At 39.7% G+C, this 13595-nt stretch overlaps 1 protein-coding gene across 1 annotated transcript in view; it reads left to right on the top strand.

Moving 5' to 3' along the window:
* Nucleotides 1–13595, top strand: part of RASEF (RAS and EF-hand domain containing) — a gene marked incomplete at its 5' end in the record, with an annotated part of 70620 nt that overhangs the window by 17104 nt on the left and 39921 nt on the right. Inside the window, one exon of the mRNA XM_082655817.1 lies at nt 12556–12702. Within this exon, the coding sequence (XP_082511943.1) occupies nt 12556–12702 (147 nt within the window). The remainder of the gene's footprint in view (nt 1–12555; nt 12703–13595) is intronic.

Raw genomic sequence — 13595 nt, 5'->3', positions numbered from 1 at the left:
ATAGATAGCTAGTAGGAAGCAGCTGCATAGCACAGGGAGATCAGCTCAGTGCTTTGTGACCACCTAGAGGGGTGGGAGGGAGACACAAAAGGGAGGAGATACGGGGATATATGTATACGTATAGCTGATTCATTTTGTTATACAGCAGAAACTAACACAACATTGTAAAGCAATTAGACTCCAATAAAGAAGTTAAATTTTAAAAAAAGTTTACTGCTGAGTGAACAGATAGAATTCACTTATATCCCAGAATATGCTCATTTTAGGAGAGAAAATGAGTTCTTTGCTGGTACTCATGTTTCTGTGGTATATAGTAAGAAGTCTTTGGGAGATTTTAGAAAGACAAGCAAATCCTCATCTTCTGTAGAAGCGGGTGATGGGTTATCTATATACTGCAATATTTTAATAAGTCCATGTTGATCTTCATAAAATCATGTGATTTAATTTGTTTTTAGAACTCACATATATAATAATATCTATAAACTTAAACATTATTTTGTTTAAAATGCATCCTAATTTATTATTGAAATATATTTAGGATTCACCATATTGTTTTAGCCATTTAGCTTGGATGGAGTTCTGATTTCAGCATCCTCAACCCACAAACACACAAATCTGAAGTGGAAGACAAGGAAGGGGTCTCTGTGTATCAGAAATATTAGTTAGAAATCCCCACAGGACATTTTCTCCAGTTGACGATTTTTGACTCTCTTCAGCTTTCTTAGTGTATGTTATATAGCAAATATTGGCTGCTTCCCTGTTGGAAACAGTGTGAAAGGAGAAAGGGGAAAATTAAATCAAGGCAAAAGGCAGCCAGCAGGTTGAAGAGGAGTGTATGCCCTTGCATGTAGATTTGAGTTGCAACCCGGTGTGCTTCTAGAATCTCTCCTTTCTCACTGTGTTGTGAAGGGAATTGACCCTTTTCAGCTTGGCAGTCAGATATACCAGCTTGTCTCCTTCCTGACCCTGTGCCCAGCAAGGCTCATCTGCTCCCTCCTCACCACTGTCTTCTTTACCCTCCGTGAGGCCGAGTCCTCAGCCTGCCTCAGATCCAGTACAAAGCTCCACCTTCTCCACTCCACCCCGCACTGTGTCCGCCTTCCCTAGGCTCCGGCCTCATTCATTCATAATGCAGGATCTGTTGCTGGTCAGATCTCTGGGTGCTGCAAGGGATGTGGAGACTGATAGGGTAACTGGGAAGATAAAACATCCACAAAAAACTCAGTACATAGAGCTTCAGATGAAATGTGGCATGGGAAGGATTTCTTGTGGTTGAATCATTCAGAGCAGGCTTCATGGAAGAGGCAACTTTTGAGAGAGGCTTGACTGATGTGCAGAGTTTGATTTCTAGATAGGAGTTACAGAAAGTTTTGGTTTTGATCAGAGAGTAAGATTAAAATATTCTTTGACTAGGGAGAAATAAAGCTGTTTCCCAACTCTTTTCAGTCTCGAAAATTGAAAAAAAAAGTTAAGGAATGGTATAATTTGAAATCAACCAAGATAACATATTTGTCTCCTTTTTTGAAAATTTATGTATTGTGTGTTGGGCACTGTGCAAAATATTTGAGGACAGTGAGCACCTAAGAGTGTTTAGAAGATGGGACATTTGAAGGAAATGAGATAGGAAAGTAGAGTGGCTGTAAAATTGGTTCTCCAAACCAGAATTTTCCTATGAATAAAATGAGAACTAATATACTTAAAATTATCTAATATTATTGAAATATTATTTTGTCTGAAAAATTGCTTTTATTATATATGTGGTCCTATAAAACAGTTCTATATAAAATCTTTTTAATAAATAAAAAATAAAGTTATTTCTAAAATATATAAAAATTTTTAGGTACATTAGTGCAAAGAAAATCTTTTAATAAATATGTGAACATTTAAAAATTGCAAAGCAGAGTAAGTAGTTTTGGAAAATATTTAAGTATTTTAATCTGTTGCTTATTCATCTATCTCTGATACTTTTTTGAAGAATATATATTTTTTCCAATGTGGTCTTATTATGCTTTTTTCCTCCATAAAATTGCTTGTAATCTTCTTTGGAGTTACATTTTATGATTATTAAATTTGAAATTGTTGACATCAGCAATTGACTTTTCTCTGTGGGTCATGTTTTTAATTAAGAAAATTAGTCTGTGTACAAGGGCTGAAGAGCACTTCAAGAGCAAATTCTGTGATAAGCTTAGAGCAGATTCTACTAAACAGGATATTCTCAATTTCTTTTTTGGTACGGACATGTGTGAATATCGACTTTTGTAAATAGTTCAGCCCTTGATTGTCCTAAGTTCTGTTTTTTCCTCCCTTCAAAGTACTTTCTTTGACAAATACTTTGACAAGTTTCTTAGCTTTTATAAGACAAGACTTGTCAAATAAATTGTCTCCGTTTATGACTCTTTTGAATGTTTTCCCATACTTAGATGCTTCAAAATTGTAGGCCTTTTCAACTTCGTTTTATTTTGGTACAGAATATAAATTTAAAAGATGTAGATGCTGATGCTTCTTCAGGAGATTTGTGTCTTCTGGTTCACGTGGTTAACGATATCACTCTAATTCACTCTCGTGGAGGATAAATGCTGACAAACTTTTTTTTAATAAGCCTATTTTTAAAGAATGTTGCCAGGTTTACAGAAAAATTGTGAAGATGGTACAGAGAGTTCCTATATAACCTGCACCCACTTTCCCTCATTTATGACATTTTGCATTGGTGTAGTAATTTGTTAAAATGAATGAAATGATATTGATATATTATTAGTAATTAAATTCTATACTTTATTCAGATTTCCTCAGTTTTTCCCTAATATCCTTTTTTTGGTTCCATCATTCCACCAGGACACCACATTATACTTAGTTGTCATGTCTCCTGAGGCTCCTCTTGGCTGTGACAGTTAAATATTTCAAGCAAGTTACACGGTTATCACCATCATTCTTGAGGAAAGGAAATTTGGTACTGAACTTTTTATTAAGCATGCATCTTTGTTTGTCTTGTGGGGTCATTGCTGCTAAAAGGATTTACTGCAAAATGTAAAAGCATTACCATCCAGTAAAATAACTGGTTATACATTCAAACCACACTAAAAATGGTTAAATCACAGTAGCGAAAACATTCTAGTTACTTTCTGTTGCTCTGTGGCAGGACTCTCCAACTTGTGTTTTTGGTACCTATTTCCTGTACACTGTGCCTGTAATTTCCTAATTTCCCACTGATGTGGCCAAATGGCTGCCCGGCAGCACTGTGCATCTATCTGCGGGTAGCAGCACAACTGGCTGGTTTTCCAGGTGGCCCGCAGGTCAGACCCCTCCATCTTTCTGCATCACCATCGAGACCCGTAGGAGTTATCTGTCTCCAGCTTCTCTTGTCCAAGCTTAATTTGTTTTATCAGTGAGTATGTTTCCTGCTCCTGAAAAGAAAGTCTTAGTTACATTGTGTCTAGAGAGAGTCAGGAAAGGAGAGATGGGTTTATCACTGATTGTCTTCTGATTTAGCAGCACATTAGTGAGAAGTCTTTTCACTGCACAAATGTATCAACGCTACATTCACCTTCAGGTGAACGCTGAAGGTAAAAAGCGCACATCCACTGACTCACCCTGGCTTATTTTAATGCAGCTGTTAATAACTTCAATGCTTAAGAAAACCTTTAATGTATAGTTAGTACACAGTTTAATAACAGTTACTACCTGTTAATGCAACTTTTTGATTACAGAAAAGGGGAAATTCTGGATAAATGCTAAAGGACAACAGGCTTAAATTGGAATTGTTCCTGGCAAACCTGGGAAGGTGATAGATGTCGTCTAAAGGGAAAATTTAGCATAGAAACTGATATGGCACTCTTTATTTTCTCCCCAACCCCTATCTTTCCTGCCCAAATAAAAATTTTCAGTGAAAAATAACTATAATACACATAGTTGCACTAACATTACTAGATTAAATGCCTACATTTAACTTGACTCAAGGTAAATTGATAGGAATATTGGGAGAGTGAATGTGCATTATAAGGTAAGAAAGACACATATTCCCACATATACCTGCCCACTGTCTACAATATAAGCACATTGATAATGTGATGCCCATAAATGAAAAAATTTGATATGGACCTAGGGACAGGGTGAGAGCAAAGGCCTGTGTGTTCCTGGGTACAGAAGGGTTAGGTCTGCATTGCCCCATCCCCATTCCTGTGCTCAGGGCCCAAAGTAAGGCCCATTTGGCCCTCTGCCTGTTTGTGTAAATAGTTTTAGTGGAGCACAACCAAGCTCATTTGTTGATTGTTGTCTATGGCTGCTTTCATGCTACAATGGCAGAGTTAAGTAGTTGCAACAGAGATGGTAAGTATTTTATATCTGGTGCTTTAAAGAAAAGGTTTACTGACCCCTGGACTATATAAGCTTTGCAGACTGACCTCGAGCGTGACCCAACTCTCACTTTTCAGTTTCCCCTGCCCTGGCCCCATAAGACAACATTTCAGTCCAAGGGGCTTCCATGCCACACGGCTTTCTTCCTTTCAGCCCTTTTCCAATACACTACATAGAAGCAGACAGGAGATAACCACCTACTTCTCTCTAACTCATTGGGGTAGAGGAGTCGAGAGGAAGTGTGACAATGGCTAATGTTTATCAATTACCTACAGCATTCCTTGCACTGTTGTCTGTGCTCCAGTTGGGTTAATCCTCACATTCCATGGTAGGTTCAAGTACTATACCCACTTTATAACTGAGGAAACTGGAGCTCAGGAGGTTAAGTGTTTCTCACAAGGCCCAGGATGTGCTGAGGAAGCATGTGAATTTAGCCAGGCCATTACACTTACCCCGTGCACTCCTCCTTCCTGGCTTCAGGAGCCCTCCGCTGTTTCGAGTGTGCCGTCCTTAAACCTTCAGCACAGTACCTCTTGCTGGCTCTGTCTTCCTCCCTCCATTGGCAAACTCCCAGTAACTAAATTTCAGTGATTTTAAATAGCAAGCAATTTGCAATTTGAAATGTTCTAGACTTTGCATAAATCTAGTTAACGTGCTCACCTTCCAGGAAGTTTCCATTTTAAAACCTTTTGGGAAATGTTTCCCAAATAAGTACTTAGGCAAGTAAAATATTTTTTCAGGGTGACGTGAATCCAGGAGGAATTTTACCCACAGGAGATGTATTCAGGCTGGGGGTCCTGGAGTAGGCAGCAGTGGTTGGTTACCTGAACTAGATCATCCTCTGACTCAGCAGCAGCAAAACAGCTGAGAAAAGCCCAGGCCACTGGATTGGTTCTGTTTCCCAGTCTGTGGGGTAGTGGGACCAGGTTGAATAAACCATTGTTTGTTTTTTCTAGAAGGGAGAGCCAGATCACCATTCTGTAACTGAGTTAATGAAGAGCAAAACCTGTTGTGAGAAACAGGCGGCCAGTGTGAGGCTGTTAGTGGGCTGAGGTACATCCTGTCTGGAGAGCAAGACTTGAACCTCCAAAAGAGAACTGATGCTGCCCTGTTCTAGCAGCACAGCTGGATTTTGGCTGTTGGAATTTATTTTCCAGTCAGTTGAGGTTTATTCTGAAAGTATGTGTACTATGTAATAAGAGTACATTTTGAAATCATTCATTTTCACTTAACTTGTAAGGGGGAAAGAGGCTAAGCCTTTCCCCCTCAACTGACTAAATGACAGTATGGTTTGTTCAGGGCAGCTAAAAAGATCAGTTGGTGTCACCTGAATAGGAATATACTCATTATCCTTATTCCCAAAGAGAAATAAACTATCAGATTTTAAAAAGACGCTATTTTTTTAGAGCAGTTTTAAGTTCACAGCAAAATTAAGAGGAAGGTACACGGATTTCCTGTACACCCCCTGCTCCCACACATGCACGGCCTCCCCATATCAACAACTCCCACCAGAGTGGTACCTTTGTTCAAATTGATGAACCTACATTTTCACATGATTATCACCCCAATTCCTTACTTTACGTTAGGGTTCACTCTTGCTGTTGTATCTTCTGTGGATTTGGACAAACGTACACTGATATGTAGCCATCATTATAGTATCATGCGAAGTATTTCACTGCCTTAAAACTCCTCTGTGTTCCGCCTGTTCATCCCTCCCCTCCAACCACCGGCAACCAGTGATATTTTTACTGTCTCCAAGTGTTTCCTTTTCCAGAATGTCATGTAGTTGGAATCATAAAGTATGTAGTCTTTTCAGATTGGCTTCTTTTTCTTAGTAATATGCATTTAAAGTTCCTCCATGCCTTTTCATGGCTTGATAGCGTATTTCTTTCTAGTGCTGAAAAATACTCCATTGTCTAGATGCTGAATAATATTCCATTGTCTGGATGTGCCACAGTTTATTAAAATCCATTCATCTACTAAGGGACATCTTGGTCACTTCCAAGTTTTGGCAATTATGAATAAATCTGCTATAAACATCTGTGTGGACATAAGTTTTCATCTCCTTTGGGCAAATACCAAGGAACACAGTTTCTGGATCATATGGTAAAAGAATGCTTAGTTTTATTAAAATTTGCCAAACTGTCTTCAAAGTGGCTGTACTATTTTGCATGCCCAGTAGCAATGAATGAGAGTTCCTGTTGCTCCACATCCTCAGTAGCATTTAGTGTTGTCAGTGATCTGGATTTTCGCCATTGTAATAGGTGTGTAGTGATAGTTTGTTGTTGTTTTAATTTGTATTTCCCTGATGACATATGATGTAGACTCTATTTTTTCATTAATTTTTATTGGAGTATAGTTGCTTTTTAAATTAATTTTTATAGAGTATCCTTTTTATGCTTACTTGCCATCTGTATATCTTCTTTGGTGAGGTGTCAGTCAAGGTCTTTGACCAACTTTGTAATCAGGTTGTTTTTCTTACTGTTAAGTTTTAAGAGTTCTTTTTATATTTTGGATGACAGTCCTTTATCAGATGTGTCTTTTGCAAATGTTTTCTCCCGGTCTATGGCTTATCCTCTCATTCTCTTGACATTGTCTTTTGCAGAGCAGTTTTTAATTTTAATGAAGACTAGGTTATCAATTATGTCTTTCATGGATCATGCCTTTGGTGGTGTATCTAATATGGCATCGCCCTATCTGAGGCCATCTAGGTTTTCTCCTAGGCTTATCTTCTAGAAGTATGATAACTTTGCATTTTACATTCATATCTGTGATCCACTTTGAGTTAGTTTTTATGAAGGGTGTAAGATCTGTGTCTAGGTTCATTATTTTGCCATGTGGATGTCCAGTTGTACCAGCACCATTTGTTGAAAGACTGTCTTTGCTTCATTGTGTTGTCCTTGGTCCTTTGTCAATGACTATATTTATGTAGGTCTATTTCTGGGCTCTCTATTCTGTTTCATTGATCTGTCTATATGATAAGATTTTAGTTGTCTATAATTTTACACATTCTATAATAAAGGAAAGTAGAAGCTAGTGAAAACTCCTGAAGTCCCACATTTCTGGATTAAATTACAGTAGACTTAGATTTACCTTCCTATCTGCAAACCTGTTTCAAAATCCTTCGCTTAATTCTCTGCTGCAGCCAAAACTTTGAGAAGTTGAGAATGGTTAAGATGTACACTTGATCATGTTGTCTCTTCCTTTAAACCTTCCAGTGCCTTACCACCCTCTCAGAATAATTGCCCCTCTCCCATGTCTTTACCGTGCTTTCAGGCTCTGTGCAGTCATCTGGCTCTTGCTAACTTCTCCCCCAATCTGATGCTGCTGGTCCCTCCCCCACTCTCAGCTCCTCAGCCTCACCAGCTTCTTCCATTTACAGGAACTGCTGCTGGCCCCTCCCCTGCCCTCAAACCCCTCAACCTATGGTTATTGGTTCCTGGAACAGGCCACCCCCACCCCACTTCTGCCTAGTTGGCATCTACTCATCTTTCAGGTCATCATACTGCAAGGCTTGGTCATGTTCACCTGCTCTATGCTGTCAAAGCATCTTGTACTTAATCTTCATGGTGAGCCTAATGAGGGAAGGTACTCAGTATGTTTCTTAGCATTTTATTTCCAGGATCTAACATAGTGCCCTTTGGATTGCCTGGATATTTAATTTCCCATGCTCAGATGTTAGGGTCATAGTGTCAGTCTTCTTCCAGCCATCCCTAGTGTAGGATGATGTAGACATTGAATACTACTTGCTTTTGTCCACAGAGAACCATTTAGGGTTTTAGATCTACGTAACTTACACTTTGAATAAATTGGTTAGCTCTCTATTTCAGTGCTTAAAGCAGCAAGACTTTGAATCTAAGGTCCAATTTTCCTGTCAACCTTACTGGGTCACCGTGTTCTTTAGCCTGGAATGATGTTGTCTGCACTTGACTATTTCCCAGAGCTGTCCTGAGACCAGAGGTGTCCAGGCATCCTAAATACTGGCCTTACTACATTACAAATACATAACCATAGATAAATATGTGCTCTTCTAAGTAAAATGTAAATCCTGTGGAAGTATGTGACATTTAAAATTTTTACCAATCTTAATTATACCTTTTTTTTTCCTCCTAAATTCAGGTAATTTATCTCTCAGCTTCAGTGGGAATATTTGCAATTTACAATGCTTATTTCCCAGGGATCATTTAAAATTTTTAAGTCGTGAATTTTTCATCAGCAGTTTGCCATTATCACTGTCTTTCAAACAAATCGTCTTGTAATTCATTGAACAAAACGATGAAAAGGCTCAGATCTAAAACCAGTTGGTAATCCAGGGTGTGTCTTTCTCATTTCATTTGATCTCTTTCCTTAAGATATAAATTAGATTATTTTTAGCCTGAGTGGCTCTCTCCGAACAGAAGCAGAGACTGTTTTTCATCTTGGCTGACTAACGTGCATGACCTGACCCTTAATCTTTACCCAGTATTTGTCTGGTACACCTGTAAACAGGTTTGCATGGTATTTGTGAATTCAAGCATAGTTGTCTTATATGAGGCCCTGGACTTAAGTCTTGTCACTACCGGGCACCCTTTTCAGCACCCAGAGGCACCACCCTGGGTGAGGGTCAGGAGTAAACAGAGCTGTGTGTGCAGCATTGTGTGGTCTGCTTGTTTAACGTTTGACGTCAGGAGCAAGGACACTGGGAGAGACTGGTGACTCCTGTAATTTCGGGAGCAGAACAAAAAGACTGTCTTGGTACCAAGTAATGGCACCCAGTCTGTTGAGCTGAAGAATCCATAGGTGTTTAGCTGCCTGTACAGGGCACAGCATTTCAATCTTACATAGAGGGACCACGTATTATCTTGTTAAGATAAAGTAGTTTTTGTTTTTGTTTTGTTTTTTGCATCAGGTATGAAAATCGCCATGTGCACTGCATTGCAGTCTCTAGGCATAATCCAGATGCTTCTCTGGTTTCACAGATAAGGACCGAATGAACCAAGCAGACAAAAGGAAGGGAAGAAGGAAGTGTGCCTCACTGTGTACAGTAGTGCTTTCCCCAAATAGCTTTAGGTAAATAAGAATTGATCAGATTATCTCATCTTAATCTTAGTTGTGCCTTCATTCGTTAAAGGAGTCCCTTTGTAATGTAGATGGTGCTTGTAGCAATAATACCTATCCTCTAAAATAATTTTCAAAAAATCTTGGTACATCAAAGTTTCTTAAATGGAGACAAGCACTTGGGACCCCTGAAAAGCAGATTAGCACTTACTTTTGGTATAAAGAGCTAGTTCCTCTGGAGAATTGGAATCCTAGCTCTGGTACCAGAATGATACTTACCTCTCTTGACCTCAGTTTCCTCTGTGGTAAATAGGATGCTAGTGATAACTTCTTCATAAGGCTGTTGTCAGGATTAAGTGAATAGTACATTTAAAAGCTGAGATCACTATTGGGACTGCATATGTAAGGTGCTTAATAAATGTCTGCTTCACTATATGAATGCTTCAGAATAGGCTTTTATTCCCTTGAAAGAGAATGGATGGTGGCAGTAAAGACTCACCCTGGTCATAGAAGTTTTATTATTTATTTAATATGAATCTATCAAGGAAGGAGTTAAGAAAGTAATTTAATCTGGAAGGTGATGATTAAAAAAACAAGTTAGGAAAGTATGACGCCAGCTTTTTAAGTTCAAGTTGAGTTTTACAAAGAACTTCCAAGCCTTAGGCTCTACAAAATACAAACATTTCTTTCTCTCATATCGGGAAGATGGATGTGGTCAGGCATCCTTCCCGAGCAGTTTCCCTCCGTGTGGTGATCCAAACATATTTCATCACATGGTTTCACCATATTGGAGTTTTTCACTTTGGCCATGAGGATGAGGAAATGAGGAGGGAGGCAGAGAAGGAGAGGGCAGGGGGGAAAGGGGAGAAACAGAGAGAGAGAGAAATAGATATGAGAGAGGGATAATGAGAATGCATAAGAGCTGAGGATCTTACAAAGGATTTTAGGGGCCAAACATGGAAGTGGCAAACACATCATTTCTGCTCCCATTCCATTGGCCACAATTAGTCACATGGCTCCAACCTGCCTGCCCAGGGTTCTGAGGAGTCAGTTCTCCCCTGTGTGCCCTATAAAAAGAAGCAGCATAGATGAGTATCCAGCTAGTCTCTGACACAACAGTTCACCATGTAATTTATTTCCTGCTAGTGGCAGACATTTTCTATAATTAATCTATTTGTACACTTCACTGTAAACTATTCCTGAAATTCTGTGTAATACCAGGACCAGCAAAGGACTCAAGAGAATTTACAATCATTATGTTCTTTTCTTATTTTAGAAATTTTCAGAAATTCAGGGAATTTTCGGAGACATCTACTTCTGAACATTATATTGCTGTGCAGTTAGCCAAGAAACAAGGACTCTTGGTGACAGTATCTTAATGGCAATCCTTGACAGGCAGGTCCCTATTAACAAGAAAGTTTTTATGCTTTGTAAACCGCTGATGGTCAGTAAATGACAAAAGGCAAGGAAGTTAATGATCCTGTTGTACATTGAAATTACATGGGACAATGTAAGAGTAGAGATTTTTTTTTTTTTTGCTGCTCCTTAGTAAATATGGCTCACTACTGTAGCCAATATTTGTACTCAGCTCTGACAGGAAGGATGATGGCAACTTTCTGTGTCTTATATCACCAAATAAAGTGACTCATTCCTGCAGGTTTATTAATAATATTTCAGTTGAACAGTTCTTTTCAATCATAATTGGCCTATGCACACATCGAGCAGTTTGTTTTTTTTTTATTTTTTTGCGGTACACGGGCCTCTCACTGTTGTGGCCTCTCCCGTTGCGGAGCACAGGCTCCGGACGCGCAGGCTCAGCGGCCATGGCTCACGGGCCCAGCCGCTCCACGGCATGTGGGATCTTCCCGGACCGGGGCACGAACCCGTGTCCCCTGCATCGGCAGGCAGACTCTCAACCACTGCGCCACCAGGGAAGCCCCGAGCAGTTCATTTCTAAGAGAAAAGCTGGGAGAGTTTATAGCTACGTGGACACACCTCAGGGCCATGCCTAAATAAGCTTTGGGTTAATATATACCTTACATTTTGAAGTGTTTCATAGTTCTGTGTAATGATTTTGAATCCCATTTCTTCTGCCAAGGTTCAGATGTTTAACACCACTGGGAAGCAATATAATGTAATGGTTGACCGGGTGATCTGCAGTATCAGACTGAGTTTTGAATCCCAATTCTGCCATTCAGTCACTATGTGACCTTGGAAAGTTTCACTGTTTGCTATGGTTGCCTAGGTATTTCTGATAACAAATATCAGACTGGGTGGCTTAAACAACAGAGATTTATTTTCTCACAATTCTGGAGACTGGAAGTTTGAGATCAAGGTATTGGCAGGGTTGGAGGTGAGAGCCTCTCTTCCTGGCTTGTCAACAGCGGTCTGACTGTGTCTTCACATGGCCTTATCTCTGTATCACTCAACATCAGCTCCCAAACTTGAGTCAAGGACACCACCAGCCTCTCTGACTCACTCCTTTATCCCCTAGCAGAACAGCTGCCCAGTCTTACCAGGTTTTCTTTTGAAATGACTCTGAAATATTTGTCTTTTACAAATGTTAATAATAACAAGTATGAGGATTCTCACATATAAATATAATATATATGAAATAATTTTTAACTGACTATAAAACAATAGGTATATGTACTTTTATGATCATAAAGTCTGAAGTATGTCTTATAGGGATTGGTGGAACATATTATTAAGTAATTAGTTTGCTACCTAACTTTTTTTCTGTAAATCTATTTAACTTTCTATGAAAGGAAAAAAACCCAGCAGTGACCAAAAAATCCTTCCCTATCACTCCTTCCCTGTGCATGTCCACCGCCCTCACTGGCCTCCATCTTCCAATATTAAATCATCACATTGTACACCTTAAAAAATCACGCTGTACAACCTAAATATGTACAATTTTTATTTGTCAGTCATATCTCAATAAAGCTGGGGGAAAAAATGAAGTTGCTGTTCCACTGTTAAAAATATAATAATAATATGAAGAATAGTGCAGTAGCATCTGTGACTGCTATCTTCCCTCCATTCTGGTCATTCTATTGTTACATTTTTCTTCCTTGGTTCTTATGTGTCTCTTTCCTAAAAAATATTCTGAAATTTTGACTTTTTTTACTCGGTTTTATTTAATTTTTAATCTAATTCTTTTGGCAGAAAAGAGCAGGTTAGTACCTTGTATCAAAACATCAACCTCGTGGAGCCAAGACTGATTCAGCCATATGAACATGTTATAAAGAACTTCATCCGTGAGATCAAACTTCAAAGCACAGAAATGGAAAACCTGGCCATTGCAGTGAAGAGGTATTGTAGTCTTTCCTGTCTCAGTGGCAGAAGGGGTCCTTTAACTGGCTCTCTGACCAAGTGGCACAAAGACGGAACTGCATTATCATATGGTATGGGGGGTCGACCCGAACCTGAGGAATCTGGAACTTTCTAAACTAAGCCAGCACGAGGGAAGCTGAGTCAGACAGTACTTTGTAGGGTCAGCCAGCAATCCATCAGCAGGTTCCCATGATCCTATCATATAAACCCTTCAAGGCCTGTGATGCCATATAGAACAGTTCAAAGAGATTCGTTATCTTATATCCAGACCCTTGAAACATACAGGATACTTTTCATCCAGAGAGGCAGGCAGATTCCATTTGAAGCCTGGCCTTGTCACTGACAGAAGAGTGACTTTGGGCAGGTTACTTAATCTCCCTGAGTCTCAGCTTCTGCATCTGCAAAACGAGGCTGTAAATATTCACATCCTCGGGGTGTGGAGACCTCATAGTGAGGCTTGGGTGAAGCACTTGGCACTGGGCCTACCACATGGTGGGTACTCAGCAGTGTTTCTTTCCCTCTCTCTAACCCTCCTCACCAGCTTGACCTGAAAGCCTAGAAACTGTTGAGCCCTTACTCTCATACAGTTTATATAAGCCACAGCTGGCTTACATAGGATATCTTATTGGTTTTAACAGCAACCCAGTGCCAAAAAAGAATTTATACGTGTTGCAATCCAAACATCAGCCTCTTTGTTCCCTGGAAGACCACACTCCTTTGGCATATATTGGGAGAGAGGGCATTTTATTTGTCACAATTCCTGGGTGTTCTGCCCCACAGATGCTTCTCACCTCCATGTGCTCTGCCGCCAGCAGCTCCCAGTGTGCTGCGCACCGCACTGGTCTCTGCCCAGAACTCGTAAACGGCCCCTT

Source organism: Grampus griseus (assembly GCF_964374135.1).
Source record: "Grampus griseus genome assembly, chromosome: 6".
Classification (NCBI taxonomy): Eukaryota; Metazoa; Chordata; class Mammalia; order Artiodactyla; family Delphinidae; genus Grampus; species Grampus griseus.
This window is presented reverse-complemented; position numbering and strand designations above follow the sequence as displayed.